General features: G+C 38.9%; 1 protein-coding gene across 26 annotated transcripts in view; it reads left to right on the top strand.

Annotated features, from left to right (window-relative positions):
* The window catches only part of RIMS1 (regulating synaptic membrane exocytosis 1), a 326183-nt gene that overhangs the window by 226299 nt on the left and 77261 nt on the right, over window positions 1-22623 (top strand). For 6 of the 26 annotated variants that reach the window (XM_048495925.1, XM_048495916.1, XM_048495950.1 and 3 more), the window contains 7 exons: window positions 150-275; window positions 2505-2567; window positions 4177-4254; window positions 5063-5179; window positions 5703-5792; window positions 15170-15253; window positions 21064-21141. In XM_048495925.1, the coding sequence (XP_048351882.1) occupies window positions 150-275; window positions 2505-2567; window positions 4177-4254; window positions 5063-5179; window positions 5703-5792; window positions 15170-15253; window positions 21064-21141 (636 nt within the window). The other 20 variants (XM_048496001.1, XM_048495993.1, XM_048495968.1 and 17 more) reach the window with 6 other exon arrangements.

Here is a 22623-nt window from a genome sequence, read left to right as displayed (position 1 = left end):
AGCAAGCTTTTGAGCAGTATAGATTTTGCATCAGAATAATCTGCCCTGAGAGTTTGTTAAATGTCTGAGGAACCTTAATTAAACAATGGTATTCAAGGGAGCAACATTCACATTAACATGTATCTTTGTGATTCTGTATACACCTTCAGGAGTTTAGATGAAATTCATCAGATGAGAAGATCACGTTCTCCAACTAGACACCATGATGCCTCCCGAAGCCCAATTGACCGCAGGTCCAGAGATGTGGATAGTCTGTATTTGTCAGATCAAGAAAGGTATGCTGAGCATATGACTCTGTTGTAAAATACCTGTGTCATTTATGCTAGTCTCACAATATACTCCATAATATATTTGATATATTTTATTATACCAAAAGGAATTTGGGTTTATTTAAAGCATTTTGCTTAGATCAAATACATGTCTAAAAAGTGATAAATGCTCTAATCTGTAATAGAAAACAATGTGTGTGTTTGTGTGTGTGTACGTATATGTATACATCATACATATACTATCAATATTATTGAATAATTGTTTTTGATCAGAGGAAACATGCTTTTATTGATATAAAAAGGCAATATTTTCTGTAAATGAGCTAATGCAATGTCTGTACCAGTAGCCAACTGTGAGTCTGGGCCATTCTAAGCAAGTTGTATGTTATTGTTGCTATACAATGTAGTTCTTTTAATTAGCTAAATAGAGTCCATTCTTATAACTCAATAGTCCAGATGTGGCATTTGGTGGCACATTTATAATCTGTTGGCAAATGGAGGCTCCATAATCCAATACTATAAATTCTTCTACTCCTCCCAGACTGCTCATAAACACTTCGTCTTTTTACTCTCACATTCAGAATTATTCTACCAGCACCATTCCATGCAAACACATGCCAACAAACCTCCTTTTCCCATGTTCTCCTTGACATATAGCAGTGCCTACAGACAAATGATCTTGCAATATACAACCCCAATCATGCCTTCTGGAGCTTGTGCTTTCTCATTCACCTCATAATTGGAGCTTGTGCCTTCTCATCCACCTCTTTCAGTCACTTTGTGGCTGCGCAAAATGACAGAAAATGGTCCAGTTAGAAAGATCCTTCATTCCAGATCCTGCTTATTTGGGTTATGTCAGATCAAGAAAGCACTAATGAATATTATGAGAAGTTTCTTGGGGAAGGGAGTGTCTGCAAGCTGAGATCCCTTTTCGGGGTGGGGGGAGAAAATTACAAGCTGCACTACTATTAAATTTTCATTGGCTTTTAAGAAACATATGTGCACCCTGTTGAAATAAATTATTTATTTTTTGCAAAAATTCCATTATTTTTTACTTGTTGTTACAGCCCATTTATGAGCTTTGCATGTCAAATATTTGGTCTGATTTGTGAGAAAGGAACCATCAGGCTCCTACTAATATCACTGAGGATCTGGCTGATATTCCAGCTGATAGTCACGTGAACTAGTCATAGAATTATTCCTTGTGATATTATTGATAATGTGAACGGTATGCTTTCCTAATATGATAGTGCATTCAGATAACCCATGTTACCATTTTAGATAATGTCTAAACTTTCTCTCTCTCTCTATTCCCATAGTATTTCATATAATTATTTGATTCTTTTGAAATGGCACATCTTCATGGACAATTTACAAGCTTTACTTTGGGGACCATGGAAATGTATCTTTGTGATTTTGTTGAGGCAGATGCATGTACATACCAATTTTGTTTGTTTGTTTGGTAGAGTCCTAGTTATCATACATGAGGCAGCAGCTATTCTCTTTGTTGTTTAACTGGTTCCTGTCATTTGTGACTCCTGAGGAAGAATGTCTGTACTGCATGTGGAAGCATGTAGAAAGGAGTTTTTGAAAATCTATGACGACTTCTAAAAAATGCTTTTATTCAGATATTTTATTCATTAGTATATTTCTCACAAACAGATAAAAGGAAGCTGATTATAACACTTAACACATAAATTGTATCAAATTGTTAGCAATCTGTAAATTTCCACAGCTGTTTCCACAGATAGAAACAGAAACATTCTTTTCATTCATATTATTATATATTATATCGGGCACATTGCCTTCTTTTAATTAGTATTTAATTTTAATCACAAGTGTTTTCTGTATAGTTTTGTTTTCTGTATACACTAAAAATTGTGAATCAAGAAATAAAGATCAGAAGACCGCTGCTAATGCTAAAGGTGCCTGTTATAATTTTATTTGGAGTTAGGCAGTTTGAAACCAGGTGAAAAGAATGGTATTTAACTAACCTAATGATGTACAAGATTGTAGTCTTTACTTTAAAAGTAATCAAGATAAATGGTGCCTTTTACTCACATTTAAAAAGAGTGTATTCTAATATGACTGCCGTTAACTCCTATGAAGGTAACTATCTCAGATCAAGCTTTCTAGTTTATTTTATGTTTTCATTGGCATACCACGGCATAATTCATGCCATTTAATGCTTCATATTTATATCTGTTTCATTCATCGTCCATCCTGTCTGTGCAGTGAGCTTCTTATGCTGCCCAGGGCAAAACGAGGAAGAAGTGCAGAGTGCCTACATACCATCAGGTAAATACAGGCATTGAGTAATCAAGATTGCTTATGGATAGTTCTGGTGTATGTGTTTGGTTTTTTTAATTTTTATTTTACTAGCCATATTGTTTCCTTTAGTTCTTTTCTGTTATATTCCAACCATTCTTTATAAGCACATTTGCAGGTAACAGGCTTGGATCTAGATATTCTTTAAGTTTTTGAACTGTTTCTTTCTATATGAGCTTCAGGAGGATACTAATGCATCTGAACCAGATATTCACACCTCCCGATATATCTAGACAGGATCCTGTTGTAGAAGAGTTTAACTGGATCATTCATATGGATTAAAATTAAGTTATTTAAGCAACATTACAAAAGGCCTATCACTGTATGGCAGTATCATTCTTTTATTTTGTGCTTATTACATTTATTTTAAATTGTGTTTCAATATTCTGTTTTGTTTTCACTGGTCATTCTAGGTAGTAAATCCCATGTCCTTATCCTCTGGTCCTCTGTTAGCATTAAAGTTACAAGGCCTTTCCATTGAGGGAGCAGGAAAGCCAGTGTGGTGTAGTGATTAAGGTGTCAGACCAGAACCTTGCAAAACCAGGTTCATATTGAGCCATGGAAGCTTGCTGGGTGACCTTGAGCCGGTCATTCATTCTCAACTCTGATCCTAGCTAGCATTTGAATAGGAGACACCAAGGAATATCAGAGTCATGATGCAGAAGCAGGCAATGCAAACCACCTCCGAATATCTCTTGCCTTGAAAACCCTATGGGGTTAACCTAAGTCAGCTGTGACTTGATGGCAAAGAAATTAAGGGAGCATGTGTGGTTGGATTCTATCTGTTTCTTATCCCTGCAAACCCTGTCCCATGATCCTTTTGCCCACATAAGTCCCATGAGCCTTAGAATGGAAGGGAGCCTTTCTCCCTCTTTCCTCAGCAGAACAGCTGGTACAATTCCCCCTTGTGAAACAAGAGCTCTCTATGCACATTAGAGCACACATGGTGCTTTGAACTGAAGCACCCAATTTCAATTCTCACTTTCAACTCACTGAAATCATTAAAATGTTGAACTTTCTCCCAAAAGATGTTCCATTATTAAATGGCGCATATAAAAGCCTTCGAGTCTGTCTTAGAAGATAGGACTTAAAGAACAGCATGCCTAGTTGAACCCACTCAAGGTTTTGTGTTTCTTGAACTGGACCCCAACTCACTCCCCAGTATTACATTGCAAAACATGTTTCAAACTGAAGGGACTTTCAAAAGCTGTTGTGGAATTGCTGTTCAAAGAAAAGAAAGAGGAAAATTTGCCTGGCCTACTTAAACTAACTCTTTTGATCCCAATCAAAGCATAATGCATTAACAAATTAATTTAGAATTGCAAATAGTCTGACTTTGGTACAGTCTAGATGGGAGAAATAGCCTCTATTGTTTTCAGTACAATTTCTTGTCAGTTTTGGAACTTAACACATTAAGATGATTCTGCTAGTAATACATAAAGTACTTTATAAAATTTTAGTTGAGTGAGTTTACTATACCACAGTTTTAACACAGCTGAAATTTGATTAATTGCTTCTTCATCAGTACTTGTGTATTTTTGTTTCTCGCATGGGTCTTTTCTTTTCTGCCACACTCAAGAAATTCTAATAAGCACTATAAAACATTACCGCCCAAGATGCCTTTATTAGAGAATGGCACTTACTGGAATATTTACAGGTAAGAAATCTGTTCTTGGAAAAATTAATATGCATTCCAGGAAATGTATCAATATACATTTCTGGAAAATAAAATAGTAGAGATTAGTCTTGACAAGAAGCATCTGTTGAACTAATAGATACATGGATGACCCAGGCTAACATGACTTTATCAGATCTTGGACGGTGTTCAGGGTCAGCCCTGATTAATACATGGTTGGGAGACTACCAGGGAAATCCAGGAGTTCTATGCAGAGACAGACAATGCCAAGTCACCTCTGTTTGTCACCTGCTTTGTCAACCCTGTGGGGTCACAATGTCAACTCTGACTGGATTGTACTTTCCACCACCATATAAGGAGCAATCCTAAGAAGGTCTGCTCAGGTGACAGTCCCCTTTTATCAAATGTGACTAATTCCCAGAAAATTGTTTATCCATAGTTTTTTTTAATTTTGTTATATGACAAAGCCCAACTCTTTAAAACAAAACATGATGCATTTGATAATTATACTGTAAACTTTATAATTGCCAGGATAAAGCAAATATTTTATTTTCCACCACAGAAACCAAAGGAAACTAGCAGTGTATTCCTAAACGTGTATTCCTAAACCTATCCAAGCCCATTAACTTCAAGTGCACTTAGAACAGTACTAGGATTGCCCTGTAAACTGTTCTCATTTGCGTCTTGAGTGCCTTAAACATCACTCAAAAATCAATATTAGGGCTGATGAATTTACAGATTTTTAAAATTTCTTTTTTCTCCTGTATGATTTGTTTCTCATGTGAAATTCACTTTTTTTTCCTTTTATCGATCATTTTGCTTTGCGAAGCTCAACTCTGCCTACATGTGTTAAGGCCAAATCAGTGCTTAGTCAGGATATTTCACTTCTTCGTAATTGCCTTAACTCACGAATACCAAGATTTACAGACGAACTATTATGGGTTAGGTAAGGTTTCAATCAAAGTGACCTTTCCTGTAATTGTTAGTTTAGTACACTAGATTAAATTCATTGTAAGGTATTTTCATTTCAGGTCAATTATATTCCATCTTTTCACCCCTGTTGTAGTACCTCCTAGATTAAACAAAGTTGTAACAGTGATTTTTTTGGTATTTTTCCACTTTTTTGTAAGTTGATATGGGCCAGATTTATTTCACACTGATGAAGTGCAATCTTGCCTATTAACCCAACCGACTGTCCCTCCCGGACTCTAGATTGCAACCTTTGTTGTTTTTATACAATCAAATTCAAGCCTTTTCTTTTTAATTTATTTTAAAATAAATCTTAGCATAACACATCCAACCAGTTCCTTCCATTATATCTTTATTAGACCATTGTGACTTGACATCTTATGTAAAGAAAACATTACCTTATGATTTGATATCTAACATGGTATTCCTTTCTTTGTTTGTTTTTTTTCTTTTTGTTTTTCTTCTTCCTTCTTCCATTGGATGCCATGCACTGGCACTAGTGAACTGCAGCCCTCGCTTGACAGGGCTAGGAGTGCTAGTACCAACTGCTTGAGACCTGACACTAGTTTGCATTCACCAGAACAAGAAAGGTATAAAATAAAGACTTCTCAATTTCTTGTCATCTGTGCTGGTGGTCTGTATCCGTTTGTTAGTTTTTTCCATGTGAGTCTTAGCTGCCTGTATTGTTCATATCTGCTTTGGTACGTGCAGATTTTTTTCTTGCTGCTGTGTCATGCTTTTTGTGTGCTGATGTTGCTTATAGTGGCTTCTGGCTTCTTCACTTCTCTCTCTGTCTCTCTTCTTGTTCTCACACTCTTTTTATTTTGAAGTTCAAGCCAATGCCATTGTTTGCAAAAGTCCTCAGTATGCTGATAATGACATTTCAGTATTAATTGAGATAGTTTTACTACTTTATGGTTTTTGTAACTGACAACATGAGTTCTGGCTCATGAAAATTCATGCCGTAACAAATTTGTTCATCTCTAGGGTACTGCAACTCTCTCTTCATTTGATCGTTAACATCCTAAAGAGCAACCAATAGTACCAAATACAGATAATAATTTACTTGCAAGTTCTTACCCATTTGGTGAATTGCAAAAAAAAAAAGTAACATGATTCCGTAAAAATATGACTTTCTTTTTTCAGAGGAGGCTGCATGAGTTGCCATAAAATAGCTCTTGAATTTACTTGTGCTTTGACTTTGTTGATCAGCCAGATTAATCCTTGCCGTCAAATGATCAGTACAATTATAACTTCTTTTAGAGGATGTGAGCGTGTAACTCTAGCTGCTGTGTTCAGGCACCATTAGATAAGACCCATAATATTTCATTACCTTTCTGTACCATTTTTTAAAAATAATACTCTTTTGAAATGTTTGAATACAATTGTTTCTCTCCAAGGTTTATTGATATTCTGTAATTTTTGAAAGTGAACACTGTCAGCAGGCTCATGGCTGGATATCATTGTGTTATGTGGAAATGTTCTGTATTTGCAGTAAAATTTCCTAACTGTTCCTAGTTTTATAATGTAATGCTGTAATTCAGTGCACTGTGTCCTGAAAAACTGATTAGAGAAGAGATAAGGTTGTCACTGTGTTATTCTCAACTGGTAAACAAATCAGGCTAACATACTGTCATTTAGAAATATGTTGGCAAACACATGCCATAATTCTGTTTGAAGCTATGCCTTTAAGTTACCTGGTTGATGATTGCCTGGGATCTATATTTAAGCCACCCACAACTCCTTGGAAGAAGAATTATTAAGCCTTTCCCCTCTTTTTTAGAAAAAGGACAACCATGAAGGAGGAAAAAAGAAACAGCTAGGGTTGGGTTTATATACTTGGAAAGACGTTTTTCACAGGCATTCCCCTGTGATCCCATGGGTCTGGAAACCCTCATGGGTATTAGTGGCACCAGCAACTGCAGAAAAAAAGAGGAAATCAAGTGAAATTATCCTCTTCCCTTTCAAGCTACCAGAGGAAGTAGGTGGAGGAAGTTGCCTGCTAACCCAGTGTGGAGTAATACTTAAAGAACCAATCTAGGACTAGAGAGACTTTGTTCAAGTCATACTCTACTATGAAGCCCAACAAGATGCCATTGGCAAGCCACTCCCTCTGCCCTACTCACCTCGGCAAGTTATTGTTAAGATAAAATAGAAATGATAGGAGGTGCAGGTATGCTGACATAATCTCCTTGGAGAATAAAAACCTAATAGCCAAAGTTGAGCATGGTAAAGAATAAACCTGAATGAACTATGTCCAAAGAAATACATCACATTAACAAGAAAGATATGGAAGCTGTTGAGAGAGTTTCCTGCCATTGATCACTTTGTGCTGCATCCTACAGTAGTTTAAACTAAGATTTAACAAGCCCATCCAGAAATACCTGCACAGTACCTTTAACAGGCAAAAGAAAGGGCTATATATGCCTCCCAACTGGGAAGCTGGATAAAATATGGCTTTATTCAAAATAAGGCTACAGTTTCCAAAGAACCAGTTTAGATGTTCTAGGCCTCTGGTAGGTTGAAAAGCAACATATGAAAGTAAAAGTATTGGCCCTCCTTCAGCTATGTCCTCTCTGTTCTTGTTACCAAATGTTTGGATGTGAATGCCACATGACAGAACTGCTTATCTGAATTCCTGCCTAATACATAGGCCCAGTTCAGTCACTGGGGTGAATTCTACCACTCCACTGAACAAATTTTGATGGCTTCCTCCTGCCTAAGAAGACTTCTCCATCTTAAGTGGCCAGTTAAGATCCAGAGAGTAAGACCCTTTCTGGTTAAGAAGCATACCTCTCCTCTTGACCAAGCAAATATCAGCATGGAATGAAGGCAGAGAACCTGTACATACAGCACTATGACTGGCTCAAATTCTTCGCCTTGCAAAAGTGTGTGAGAAAAAGTTGTCCGTGCTATCTTATGTCATGTTTGTGGTGAAGGTGAAGGTGCTTGTCTACTCTGCCAATTCTTTGAACAGTATCACCACTTTGGTAAGCATCTGAACTGGACCATCATTTTGTTGGCATTCTGCCACTATCTGCACATTGCTTTGTTTCTTTGTTTAAACAGAATTATAAATAGTGGAGTTGGTATGCTGCATGGTATATATTCTATGATGTATTCAATTGCTCCTTTTGAGAGACTGTATAGATAAAAACTCTGAAATGTTTCGTGAAGCATCTTGTATAATTCAAAACGCCTGGCAATATAATTCAAAACGCCTGGGCTGGCAATGACTCTTTATATACATTTTTAATATACCCAGTTCTCAAAATGGTGAAATTTGTGGATACTTAAATCAAAAAACTGGAACCATGGACAGACAAAACAGATCTTTAAAAGCTTAAGGGTATGCAGAAAAACCTGAAATCTAAAAAGAGAAACCAAGACAAATAAATAAATTATCTGAGCCATCCCACAAAAGCCAGTGTGGTATAGATGTTAGAATTTCATAGTAGACTCAAATGGGAGTCTCAAATTCAAATCCTCCTTCTGCCGTGGAAATTCACTGGATTACCTCGGGTCAGTTACATATTCTCAGCTTAATTTACCTCTCATGGTTGTTGTGAGGATAAAATGAAGACAAGGAGAATGATATTGGAAGCAATGGTGATTCCTTATCCATGCTTAATCATTTTAACAGACATTTGGCAAGATGCATCGGCTATTATACTAGATCATAGATATTCTACAGTATTAGAGGCTTTAGCCTGAATTCAACATATAATGTATTTTATTGTACAACATATAAATCCAACTTCATTGGTCTGCCTGTGTGCAATAAAAACTTTAAGACGGGTATATTCTTTTAGTCTTTAGGAATGATGGCATTGGCCCCAGCCTTCCCATTAAAAGCTTCATGGCATGCCTCTCTCTGTTACTATGTATGGCAATGGGTCAGTGTGGATAGCAATCAGCACTTGGCTGAACATGCTGAACTAACTTTCAAATTACAAAGGATAAGTAAAATGCATTGATGCTGCTGCAGTGCACATTGGAAATATAAATGGAAGTGCATTAGTCAACCTTAAAATTTTATGGGATTCTGAATGGGGATCAAAGTAGGACTATTTGGCATCCCCCCCCCTGCCCCGTTACTCCCCTTTCCAAATCATAATACTCAGCATGGGAAAAGAGAGGTAAAAATAACCTCTTCTCTTGACGATGTAAGAAGAACCCTGATGGATTAGATTATTAATTTCAAGGGTTATGATAGATTACCCCTCCACCCAGACAAGGCACTTTACATGCAGAAAGATGAGTAGCTCTGTGTGGACACTCGGTAATCTGTTCCTGTCAGTCACAGAAACATTAAATTGGTACCAGAGGCATGTAGAGTTCAAACAAAGATTTAGATATTTATTTATTTACAAGGAAATGGAAGTAAATCAGGAAGGGTTTTGAGCCAAGAATCACACTAATAAGTAAGAAGCTGGTTCAGAGAAAATATTTGTTTACAAGATATTTCAATATCTTTAAATTACAAGGGTAGCACCAGTGCCTTCAAGTTTGTCATAGTCACTTAGAAAAAAAATATCCTAATCCTCAGGAGGTTTTTTTTTTACTGTTCAGAAATATCTAATTACAGTGTTGACAAGACTTAATTTCCCACTTCAGTTAAGTGTAACCATCACAGATCCTAAACCACTAACTCCTAGACTATCTCCCTTATCTGAGACATCTGTTTCACTGTGCTTACCAGAGAAGGACTTTCCTCCAGAAAACCTAATCCTTTTTCTACTTATATTTCTACCACCCCTGGGGGAGTTCTCCTCAGAGATACTAAACCAAATCACCAGTGTGATTAATTAGGGGTTCTGTGTAATGGTTAACTGCAGGACCTTGGTGTAGATTCCTTCACAAAAATCTGCCCTTATTGATTCTTACTCTGAGTTGCTCAGCGCTGACAGAACCATCCCTCGGCCTCTATTTCGGATCTATATCAGAATAACTCTCTCACTCTGTTTCTTCCTCAGCATCAACTGCCTTTGAGTTAAAACACCAAGCAGTTCTGAGTCTAACCGATCAGGATGTGGTTTCTGTTAACCCTTTAGGTTGGCAACATTCTTAGGTCAGAATGAGCTTAAGTGGTGGATTATTTAAAATGTCAAGATCAGGGAAAGAGACAAAGACTTTACCCTGATGCTGACTCCTAGGAATAGCATTCAAAGGTTTACTGCCTCTGAAAGTGAAGGCTTCCTTTAGCACCTACTAGGACTGTTTCAGGCCAGGCAGATAGCACAAGGGGAAGGATAAAGCCCCTTCTCCACATGCTGTGCTGTCCTGATTTGAAGCAGGTACTGTCCATATGGGAACTGAAGAGTATCCAAAACTCAAGCCTGACTATTGTCCACGATGGAGACTCTAGACCAGGGGTCTTCAAACTATGGCCCTCCAGATGTTCATGGACTACAATTCCCATCAGCCCCTGCCAGCATGGCCAAATGGTAGGGCTCATGGGAATTGTAGTCTATGAACATCTGGGGGGCCATAGTTTGAAGACCCCTGCTCTAGACCCAATCTCTACTGTATGAATTGGCTGCAGTATGTTGGAGTTCAACATGAGTAGCCAGAAACTGCTCATCCAGCCCTGGAGCTGAGAATTAGCACTTTATTTTTTTGCGAGGAGAATCATCCTAAAGGCTTCTTTGATCCCCTGCCCATGATTTGGATTGCCCATAAAAGAGGCAGTCATTACCTTTTAAGCTATGATCTCACAATCTGATACTATTCCTTTGTGCCACTTGTTATAATATTCTTGCAACTGACTTTGCACAGGAAGCTGGTGAATCCAGTCTCCCAATTGAAAATGAAATTCCAGGATAAAGGAGCCCCCAATGGCTAGTAATGCTCCTGTTTGGAACTCTGGAGGCTTTGTCTTACAAACAGTTTAAATGACTGAATCAATTTCCAAATATGATTAATCAGATTTTGAAGGACTGTTCTTTGTAACAATAAGATTTTTTCTGTATCTATACAGCATGTGTTTTAATCATCTGTCTAAATGTGATCACTTACATTGGATGTTAATTCAGGGTCAAACTACATGTTCGTGTTTTCAAAGAGTTGGGTCCAGGTTTCTCACAGCCACACAACAGCTGCTGGGAATGGTTGTTAAAAAGTAAAGGAGAGCTCAAATATGTTCAGAATGCCACTGCAGGGGGAAAGGGGGCTCCTGCCTCTCCACCCCACCCCCACCATTTTCCTATGCTGAAACAGAGTTCTTTCTCCATTTTTGCTACTCCACATGCACAGAATACTCCATGTGGGGCAGCAAAAATAGGGAATTAATTCCCCTTCCAGTACTGTTTCATCACAGGAAAATGGCTTCCTTCCCATGAGGTGGCACTCTGAGCCTGTTTGGACTCTTTGTTTTTCAAAAGCCATTCCTGCCAGATGCTCATGTGGATGCAAGAAACCTGAGTTAGAACTCTTAAAAATATGGACATGCTGTTTGGCCCTTACTGGAACTATAGCAAGTGCATATGCTAGTTATGCGCTGTGCTGTGATTTTTGCTTCCTCTTGTCCTTTGTTTCAACCAGCCCGGAAAGCTATTTTGTTGCATGCTATTCCACATGTTAATGTGTGAACTATGTTTTAAACTATTAAAACATATCAGAGTGAGATCATGTGTTCAGATAGTATTACACATGATTGTAAGTAATGACATATTTCTATTATGTTAATATTTATATAGGATATCAGCATATTAAGGGCTTTGGGTGCACTGGTACATTTTTCTTCCTTAACACTTGGCTTGGAGATTAAAAGCAGCTGCCTACTAACAAGCTTTTAAAATACCTGAAATATTTTAACAATATTTTGCAGTGCTAAACCCCTCTGGACTCTTTTAATTTGCATGTTCCCAGTGTTAAAATCTGTCTATGAAGTAGAAGGTACCATAAAAAGTACAATTAAATAAATACTGAATTGTTCACTTAAATGTTACACTGCTAAGGGAATACATTTAATATTTTTTTTTGCTTTCACCTGTCTGATACTGGCTAATACATTCTAGGGTCATACTCTTTGAATACTCTTGGTTTGAACCCACTCATCAGAGGAGATTCTTTTGCTGTTTTCCACATTCCTGCTGGAATCTCTGAGCCACATTCCAATGCTTATGCTTGAAGTGGCTTGTTCAAGACACAGAAATGCAGAGAGAAAAACGAAGCCACATTCTGTGAATGAACTCCTCATAGTTCATTGGAATTAAGACAATATCATCAATATATATGTTTTTTCTAAGGGAAAAATAGATCAGTTGAGGTTATAATGCACTCACAAATGTTCTCTTGAGTACTGGGACACAATTACTAAGCCAAACAATTGGTCTATCAAAGGCAGCATTGTCAGTGTTCTCCAGGGTCTCAGGGTCTTTCATCCTCATACTGCCTGATTGTTTAAATTAAAATGCTGGAGATCATTATGTGCCATATGAAGAAGTAACCATAACAAAAGTGGGGTAGATTGCTCAGAGGTCACAGCAATCCAAACAAGCACCTGTATGGCTAATGGTACTACCATACCAGTATCTCTAATATTCATTAAACAATTATAAACTTTTATACTGTGTTGGACTTCACAGCATGAACAATATGCACGCAGGCTTATTGTGTTATAATTTACACAAAGATTCCTAAACCAAATTGACCCTCTGTGAAGGGCTCACAAAGGACCTTTTTGGAAAAGGATTTTTTTAGAAAATTACAAGTAGGTTTGGTTTCCGTGCTGTATGGCCGTGTTCTAGCAGCATTCTCTCCTGACGTTTCACCTGCATCTGTGGCTGGTGTCTTCAGAGGTAATGTTGTTATATTGTTTCTGAAATGTGTTCAGACAAAAAAATTTCTTAATATTACATAGAATAATGGGTAGCTGTAAAGGTTTCATGAAGTAATTCAACAACCAGGGATTGACAGTCCATGTACATCTGTTTATATTAATTTGTTGCTGTGAATCCTTTGCAGAGGGACAATTTGATTTAGCAATCTCTGTGTAAATTATCACACGCTAATAAGCCTGTTTTTAAGTGTCCTTCACCTGTGTTTATTGGCCCATGTGGAAGGGGCCTCAGTTCTGATTCCCAAGCAGCAGTCAAGTTTTATTTTGGCCGTTTCCGCATGGCCCAAATATGACGCCTTAGGGACAGCAAAAATGCCATCCCTGAGGCGCCGTTCGCACAGACGGCGCTGCTGAAACGCAGCAGTGCCAACCTGGCTTCCCTCCACCTTCCCCAGAGTGGCGTCAGGCCACCCCCCAAAACCTCCCTCCTGGAGGGAGGTTTTTGGAAAACAGCATGTTCCCGCCGGCGCGGTGCGAACGGCACCACCGGGAACACGCTGTTTTCCCCGTGCCCCCCACTCACCTCGTCGTCCTGCATCGCTCTACCAGACTGCTGAGACCCTCCCTCGCTGTCCTCCGACCCCTGGAGGTCAGAGGGCAGCGTGGGCGGGTCTTAGTAGTCCAGCAGGGCGACGCAGGACAATGAGGTGAGTGGGGGGGGACGGGGAAAACAGTGGCCCCCCCTGCGGGGGCCGCTCACACGCTCCCGTGCGAACGGCCCCCACCCCTCCACCGGCAGGATTCCTGCCGGTGCAGGGTCACCCTTTCCGCAGTGCGGAAAGGGCCTTTGAGAGGGGGAATCAGTACTTGTTGCTGTCATAGATAAGAACTCAGTTTATGTTCAATAGGAATTATGCAGGAACATACCATGCAGGAACACACCATCAAAGCACTCCTGACAGATGTCCATTGAGCTTCTGTTTAAAAACCTTCAAAGAAGGAGAATCCACCACACTCTGAGGTAGTGCATTCTACTGTCGAACAGGCCTTACTGTCAGGAAGTTTTTCCTGATGTTTAGGGGAAATATCTTTTCCTACACCTTGAACCCATTACTCCTGGTCCTTGTCTCTGGAGCAGCAGAAAACAAGCTTGCTCCCTCACCAACATGACATCCCTTCGAATATCTAAACATGGCTATCATGTCACCTCTTAACTTTCTCTTCACCAAACTTAAACATACCCAGCTCCCTAAGTCTGTCTTCGTAGGGCATGGATTCCAGACCTTTTTTCCATTTTTGTTGCCCTCCTCTGGACCTGTTTCAGCTTGTCAATATCCTTGAATTGCAGTGCCCAGAACTCTACACAATATTCCAGGTGAGGTCTAACCAATGCAGAATAGAGAGACACAGGGCAAAGTTTACAAGAGGTTTATCTGTAGTGAAGGTATGTAGGCTACGCCAAGCATGCCTGTTGCAGATAGAGGACTCTAAAGCTGAGAAAAATAACAGATTGCAATAACCACAAGGGGCAGAAAAGATAGTAAAAATCCAAAGGCTCAGTCTCTGGTATCTTTACTTAAAGGTTTTCAGATAGCAGGGTAGGTAAAGACTTCTGCTGAGACCTTGGAGAGCTGTTGCCATCTCAGTATAAATCGTTACGCTTCACTCTAGCCAGGAGTATGTTGGGGAAAGGAAGGAGGCTGTTTCAGAGCCATGCTGTGAATATAGCAGTGTAACATGGTGCTGAAATTCCATCCACACCAAGATTCATTTCAAAGTTATTTGGTTTGAATGCAGAAGCACATTTTTATAATTGATTAAGATAAAAGTCCTTTCAAATTTAAACTAATACCAGTTTGTTAAGAATGCATACTAGATTTTACAGTCTGCTCAGATGCATAGCTATTTGCAGCTGAGAGTATCATTCCTTTGATCAGTTATCTAAATCATGTTGCTATTACTTTAATTTTTCTAAAGTATTACCATGGAAAGCACATTGGTATTCTTATGCAAATTTATGTGCTAGAAAATCCAAATTCAAGTTCGAATAACTAGATAAAATGTGTTTATAAAAAGTGAATGCTGACTTTTTGGGGTACTTTTCTACTTCCTTGCCCAAAACTGAGAGACAAATCACACACTAAATGTTCTGTTTTCTTCCTGTTTTGTTGAATGACCAAGCAGAGGTATGTGGTTCCCCTCAATAGATAGGAGACGACCCACTAGCCCCCGGATTCATATACAGCATGCATCTCCGGAGGACGACAGGTACTGGTCAGTTCCTCCTAACTTGATGAACCTTGCAGAGGGTTTCTAAAGGCACAATTTTTTTAAAAAAAATCTAATTTCCAGACATTTTGTATAGGCTACAATATCACATTTTAAACCTGGATTCCATTCAGTTATTATAAAGCACCTGTGATACTTTTGTGGTCACATGATGAAAAAATGCAGTCTTATTTTAGCCTAATCCATTGCGACAAACAAACAAAATGGATGCTGATGATTTTCTAGAGCCTTTAACTCCTGCTTGCCAAAATAGACCCAATAAAATAAAAACCTTGGGACACCATACTCTGCAGTGGCTGCTCGGGAACTTCTAACTGGAGTGTGAAGGAACTAGTATCAATGGGAGCCTCTGATTGATAAGGAATATTTAAAGCAGCAGTGATATAAAATAAGAGTTCATTTGGCTCTGTAATTCTTGGTTTCCTTTTCTTTAGCCCCAATAATTCTTTATGGTAAAATGGAGTATAGCAGCAAAATGCTGCACTATTCATTACCACAATGATGCTGGCTACTCATTATTTGATACTTTAATCTGGTGCTTTGGAATATGCTAGTGTGGAATTCAGCCTTCTCTTTTTGGGGTGTCTGGAAGCTGCGAGCCAGCACCCGGTTAGACATTCTTAAGTTCATTTAAGTCAGTGGTTTCAAATTTGCCAAACTATGAGTTGGACTGTAGCTGATGTTTTGGGGAAACAAAACCGTACTATTATTTGAATCATGGGGTGGCACATTTTGTCTAGTCAGCACACTTAAACTTTTCCAAAATAAAAATACTACAGACAGGGTTTCTTAAGAAGGTCAGTTTTGCTAACCAATGCCAGTGCTGTGGATTCTCTTTATATGCTGATCAGCCAAATAAGATATAAGCAAACATCTTTAATTGGCACTTTTATTTTATAATGTATTATGTTTTATTTTAATTCTGATGCCATCTTGCTCTTCAGTCATGAGCATTATGTTTATGTTGAATGTATGTTCTGTATTGTCTGATTCTTGAAGCTGAACACACTAACCCAACTGAACTATAATTTAAAATATCTCGATTTCCTACCTTTTCTCCTCACTTTGCGTACTGTATTCCATACCTTTCCCACTTTCTGCAATGCAAACATGAGCAAACATTGTAATTCTGTGAAGGATACAAAAAACATAAAATAGGCAAAAGTATAGGTTCATGTTTCAAACGTAATGTTTTCCTTGAACTGAATTCAGTTCCACAAAGGCTGATGAAACTTCTATATTTTCCTTAGAGAACAGAAGATTAAGGGGGCAGGATATGATTGAAATATAGAAGAGAGTCAAAACTCTGGTCCAACCTGTTCACCAACACAAGAAACAGTGGTCATAATCTATAACAGAGTTAAGTGTGCTTAACTCCATTGACCTTGTAGAGCTCTGACTTCAATAATGGATTGTGGCCAACAGACTTAAGATACAGAAAGTAAAACATTGGGATAAAGTGGGAGTTCCCAAACATATGCATTTGAACCATGCAGCTAGTTGCAGCTAGTTCTTTGAGGAGACTGAGAGGCCTGTTTGGTGGAAAGAGGTTTTAAACTCTAGTTCATTATCTGCCTCAGGTCACAAAGTAGGACTACATAATTCTAGAGCAGTGGTGGCGAACCTATGGCACGGGTGCCAGAGGTGGCACTCAGAGCCCTCTCTGTGGGCATGCGCAGAGTTGCACCCCCCCCCCCAATCTAGGCTGGCCTGGGCCACTGGGCTCAATTATTAGCATTAAACCTAAGACCTAGTTTTGGGGAAGCAGTGTAGGTAACCCTGTTAAGCGCTGTTAAACCCCACTGATTTTCATGCGAACAATTAAAGCATGATTCTTTACCTGGGAGTAAGCTCAGTTGCTGGAAATGGGGCTTGCTTCTGAGTAAATCCTCCTAGGGTCGTGATTCACCCATTGGAAGAGTTGCACGGTTGCCTCAAAGCAAAGCCACCGACTACCCCCAAGCTTACTCCCGAGTAACGCATGCCTTGGAGCCAACCTTTTTTTCTAAACTAAAACCTCAGTATTCATGTTAAATTGCCTTGTTGGCACTTTGCGATAAATAAGTGGGTTTGCAATTTGGGCACTCGGTCTCGAAAAGGTTTGCTATCACTGTTCTAGAGAATCTTTTTTACTAGAAGATCCTGAACCTTAATAACCAACTAATTTATCCTGGACTGGTAAAACCAATTGTGGGTTAAATGAACAAGCAGAACATTTTTATTTTGAGAATTTGTTTAGTTTCTGCAGCTGCTCTATTCTCAAAATGAACTTGGCTAAATTTTTGAATACTTAAATTCTGTGACTAAGAAATGTGAATGGGCTGGATCTTTCTCCAAACCTAAAAAAAGGTCCCAAGTCTGAAAAAAAAGAAATCTAAAAAAACCCCACTGATGGGGACTGTTAAAAAACTGAAAATGATAAAAGAAGATCCTGAAGTTCTAAGCAATGGATTCCCTCTGTGGCTGTTAATAGGCAGTCACAGCATTCCAAAGCTTTCTCAGTAAAAGAAAGGGGGAGGCAGCAGAGCCCTTTGAAGGCCTATTTTGGCATGAAAAATTTTGAGGGAGCACCAGTAGCGTTGTGCCAATGGGGTGGGGGCACGACACCCTGGGCAGAGCCACAGCGGAGGCATGGCTGGGCCGTAGAGGGAGCGGGTGGAACCGCAGCAGGGGTGCAGGGCACGCACGCGCCCTGGGTGCAGTTTCCCCTCGTTTTGCCTCTGGGGAGCACTCATTGGGGCCAGGGTTGTAGGTTGGAAAATTCCTGGAGGTTTTGTGGTGAAGTATGAGGAAGGTAAGGGTAGTTTTTGCGGGGGGATGGGGAGAAGGTCTCAGTACGGTATAATGCCATACAGTCCACTCTCCAAAGCAGCAATTTTCTCCAGGGTGCAGATGTCTGTTTTCTGTACTTCAACTGTAATTCTGAGAGATCTCCAGATCACACTTGGAGGTTAGCCACAACCTTGGATGATGATATTAACCAACTTGTATGACTCAGGCCTAGCTGCTAGCTATTGTTAAAGAGCAAACATCCTATGAAAGCCACTGTGGTGGAGCAGTTAGAGCTTCATAACAGGGTCTGTGAGACCTAGGTTCAAATATGCACCCTGATGAAGAAGCCCACTGGGGGATTTTGGACCAGTCACATACTTCCAGCCTAACCACAAGGTTGTTGTGGAGGAGAGGAGACTAATGTAGGAGGAGAGAAGACTAATGTAGGCTGCTTCATTCCCACTGTGAAAAATACTGTAATTTTCCCAGGCAGAGGCTGCAGGGGAGGAAGAGATGGAAAACATAAGACAGAAGGGCTGATAAAAGTTGGGTGGGAATGAGATAGGGTTGCCAATTCTAAATTCAGAAAATCCTAGAGATTTTAGGGGTGGAACCTGAGGAAGATGCGGTTTGAGGAAAGGAGGGATCTCAGAAGTCTATAATTCTGTAGACTCCACACTCCAAAGCAGCCATGTCCTCTAGGGAAAGTTTGGTTGCCAACCTCCAGGTGAAGATCAACCAGAATTACAACTGATTTCCAGATGACAGAGATGCGTTTCCCTGGGGAAAATGGTTACTTTGTAGGATGCAGTCTATGGCATTACAACTTGCTGAGGTTGCTTTCTTCTCCAAACTTCATCCTTCCAAGGCTTCACCCCAAATCTCTGGGAATTTCCCAACCTGGAACTTGCAACCAAAGAGAAACTGATATTTGTAGCTGAAAGATCTGTTATGATTCTGGGTGTGCCATTGTCTTCACAGTTGCTTTGGGGAGGAGACAAAAAGAAGCAAGTGAGAGACCAGGAGGGTAAAGAATGGGAGAATGACGAGATGGGAAACTAAAAGAGTGATAAGTGGGGGTAGAAAGAAAGAGAAAGTGATAGGCATGGAGGACAGAAACAATAAGAAAGGGTGTGACAGGAGGGAGAAGGAGGGAAAGACTGAGACATAGAGGAGAGGGGTGGAAGTAAATATTGGGGGGAGGATTGTCTATCTACTCCTGCATGTTGTGTGTGGGTCCTCACTTGTCTTGTATTCTAAGTTGATCAAATCTGAGGATACTCCAGTGACTGGAGCTGCGAACGGATCTTTCTACAAACCTGAAAAGTGCCCCAGGTTTGCAGAAAACAAATCTGAAGTTCCCCATTCATCTTATGATTGCTGTCACAAATACTCAAACAATAAAGTTTTGTGACAGGCTTTCAGGAAGCTGTGGTTTCTTCATACTTTGCTTCCCTTGAAGTTTTCTTTTATCACAACATAAATAACTGAAATGTTAAAGGAAATGAGGAGCCAGAATTCATGTAATAAAATTGTTTTCTTTGTTCAAGCTACCTGCTAATGACATTCCTTCTTTCATTCTTGAGTGTCAGTTTAATGAACCAACTTTTAAATATGTCAAAATATTTAAATGTATTTATTTAAAACATGCACAGGTTTTATGAAGGAATATTCTAACTGTTAATCTGGAACATCATAGACAGGTTTAAGTCCCACCTGAATTATATTTACTTCAGTCAGTTGCCATTTTATCTTTAGATTATATATCATGATAGTAGATTTTGCCCTCTTTTGTGATAAAAAAAATAAAAGAGAGTAATTCACTCCATGTAACACAAGATAATTATTTTAATAACTCATAGCACATGACTTGTCAAGACATCCCTTCCTTCTCACAAAGATAGCTGGTGTCAGATGAAGAGAACTGTTTCACAGAAAAGGAAAAGGAAAATAGACAGAGTATATGATGTCTTCTGTTCTAATAAGGTATTGAATCAGTAGACTTTTTTCTGAACACATTCTAAAGGAGTTTTAAAAAATGGTAAACTCTGTTCTGTCTTATTCAGTTAAATCAAAATGCCATGATATCTTCCCAAGATTAGTCATTGATCTTTAAGGGCAAGAATGCCTACTTTTAAAGAGCAGCTTCTGGCAAATTAGTGTGACATATTTTTGCAAGCACAACTCTAGTGCTTGGCCAAGGATGTTCCCCAAGTGGGAAACTGTTGGCAATGGCTTGAGCTAAGAAACTAATTTAGGAAAATGCATTCAGTGATCTTTTATTTATTTTATTTATTCATTCCACTTTTATACCGCCCTCCCCCAAAGGGGGAGGGCGGTATAAAAGCCATCATTTTCCTAGTTTTGTACTCTGCCATTTTGATTGTCTAATGATGGTCAATTCACATAATATAACATATCAAGGAGCTTTGGCCATTTACAAAATGAGTCAATGTCGTGTTTTTAGATAGACAGTTGGTACATGGTGGAAATACGAGAACATTTTTTAAAAATTCGTGCTGATGGAGGTGGTGAAAAAATCAGGGACCAGGCTACCAAGGTCCATTTGTAAATTCACTTGATATACAACATATAAAATATACTACATATGAAGTATGATGTATGATTCAAGAAACCTAAAGTAACTTTCACAAAGATTTGTTTATACAAACCCAACTCTGCTGAATACTACTTCTGCAAAATCCCATTCATTTCAAGGGATTGGATAAATTATATTATATTAGCTAGAGAAACAAAGCAGACTGTGACTAGCTATAGTGAAATATTTGTAACTGTTTCTGTCTTAAGCTTTATGAACAGTTCCATTTTTGTTATAATTTTTGTAAAAAAAATCCTTTCTGAAACTTTGAAAAGGATAAACATGATTTATCACTGAACTTTTTTTTGTTCATATGGATAATTTGATTGCATGTCTTCATCTTCACTGCATGTGACCATCTCTCTGTTTCTATCCATTCCGTCCAAATTTCACTTCCTTGTTTCCAAAACCTGTGAAGAACAACAGCGATGGAGTCTTGCATTCCAAAACAAGACTGTTTAAACCACCTAAGTGCTAATCCGGAAACAACCCAGAGGTATCTTTGCTAAATTGTCTCCAAGATCATATAGTTTTGATTAATGTTGAAAAGCCATCATTTTCCTAGTTTTGTACTCTGCCATATCTGTCTAATTTAACATGGTTTTCCATTTCTTTTAAATATTCTAAATGCATTTTAGAAAATACGTATGAGTGCATTTCAGAACCCTTGAATGCATTCAGGGTCCATTCTTTTTACTGGGACTTTAGTTCCTGGTAGGCACTTTTTGGCATCTGCAGATGAATTCTTGGGGGAGTGGATCTGAGTTCATGGATGAGCTGCATTAATACTTTTATTTTGGGCATATGAAGTATATACAGTCATTAACTATGGGCTGCTATTCTAGAACATAACACGGGGCAGACTCACTTCAGGGGTGGGATCCGTGCATAGTTCCCCCTCCAATGGTTTTTTTAGCATCAACCCATGTTTATTGGCCCATGTGGAATGGGCACAGTTCTCATGCTGGCCCCAAGGGTGGGGGAGCAGCAGCAGAAGAAGAATGCCCACCCAAAGTAGGCAGCTGAAATCCCTACATCCTTAACAGAGTTGTACTCTTCTAAATTTATTGGAAGTCTCAGAAGGCAGCAACTGTGCTTAGGATGCTGATGGTAAGCTCCTGTTTCAATGCCTAGAATAGCAAGATTCTCTGATTGATATAAAACAGGCAAATGATATCTTTTTTGGCTCCCAAAAGTTTGGCACACTTTCCAACTTTGCATGCCATTCTTTACAAGTGGCTGTGTGCTTGGGTGGTCTTATTTGAGAAGGAAGAAGGTTGCCCTCATATACCTAATTAATTTTCAAGATACAAAATACCCCAAATACTAGCTAATGGGCCTGTGGCAAAGTACCTTCAGTATTGTTTTGATACCACTGCTTGTTGTAGAACCTGTGAAAAAGGAAAAAGAAAAACTTAAAAATCGTTTGTAATATTTACACCCAAAATCTAAGCAATTGCATAAGTTGCAAGAATGTTCACAACTTACTGAGCAAGGTCTCAGCAAGGTGATAAAGCAGATGAGTTTTTAAAAAGTGAATGTTATCATCAAACTTACATGCAGTTGCCTTTGAGCCACTTGAATACCACAAATGGGTGAAATAAAATTGGTCTCTTATTGGCCTGTATTGTGCATATGCAGTCTTCCACTACAAAACTTCCAGAGAGACTCTTTGAAGGATTTGCCAAATAACTGCTCCATTCACTGTCTCTCCACCCATGATCAAATTCTTTCAGAGTGAAACCTGTGTTGTCTATGCAAATCAGTCTTTATTTCAATCCCATATCTAAGCAACATTAAGAAGTCTCTGGAAAAATCATAATAAATAACATGGTGTTGATTAAATTATTAGTCCAAATGCCTCTAAATATAAAAAAGCATCTCAGATAATAAAAAAGTAAAGGACAAAAGGGCTAACCATATCTATAATTAGTCTGGTAGCTACAGTTAATTTGGGTATATTCTATGGCATATACTC

Source organism: Sphaerodactylus townsendi, linkage group LG01, assembly GCF_021028975.2.
Source record: "Sphaerodactylus townsendi isolate TG3544 linkage group LG01, MPM_Stown_v2.3, whole genome shotgun sequence".
NCBI classification, from domain to species: Eukaryota; Metazoa; Chordata; class Lepidosauria; order Squamata; family Sphaerodactylidae; genus Sphaerodactylus; species Sphaerodactylus townsendi.
The sequence above is the reverse complement of the archived record's forward strand: the minus strand, read 5'-3'. Positions and strand labels throughout refer to the sequence as shown.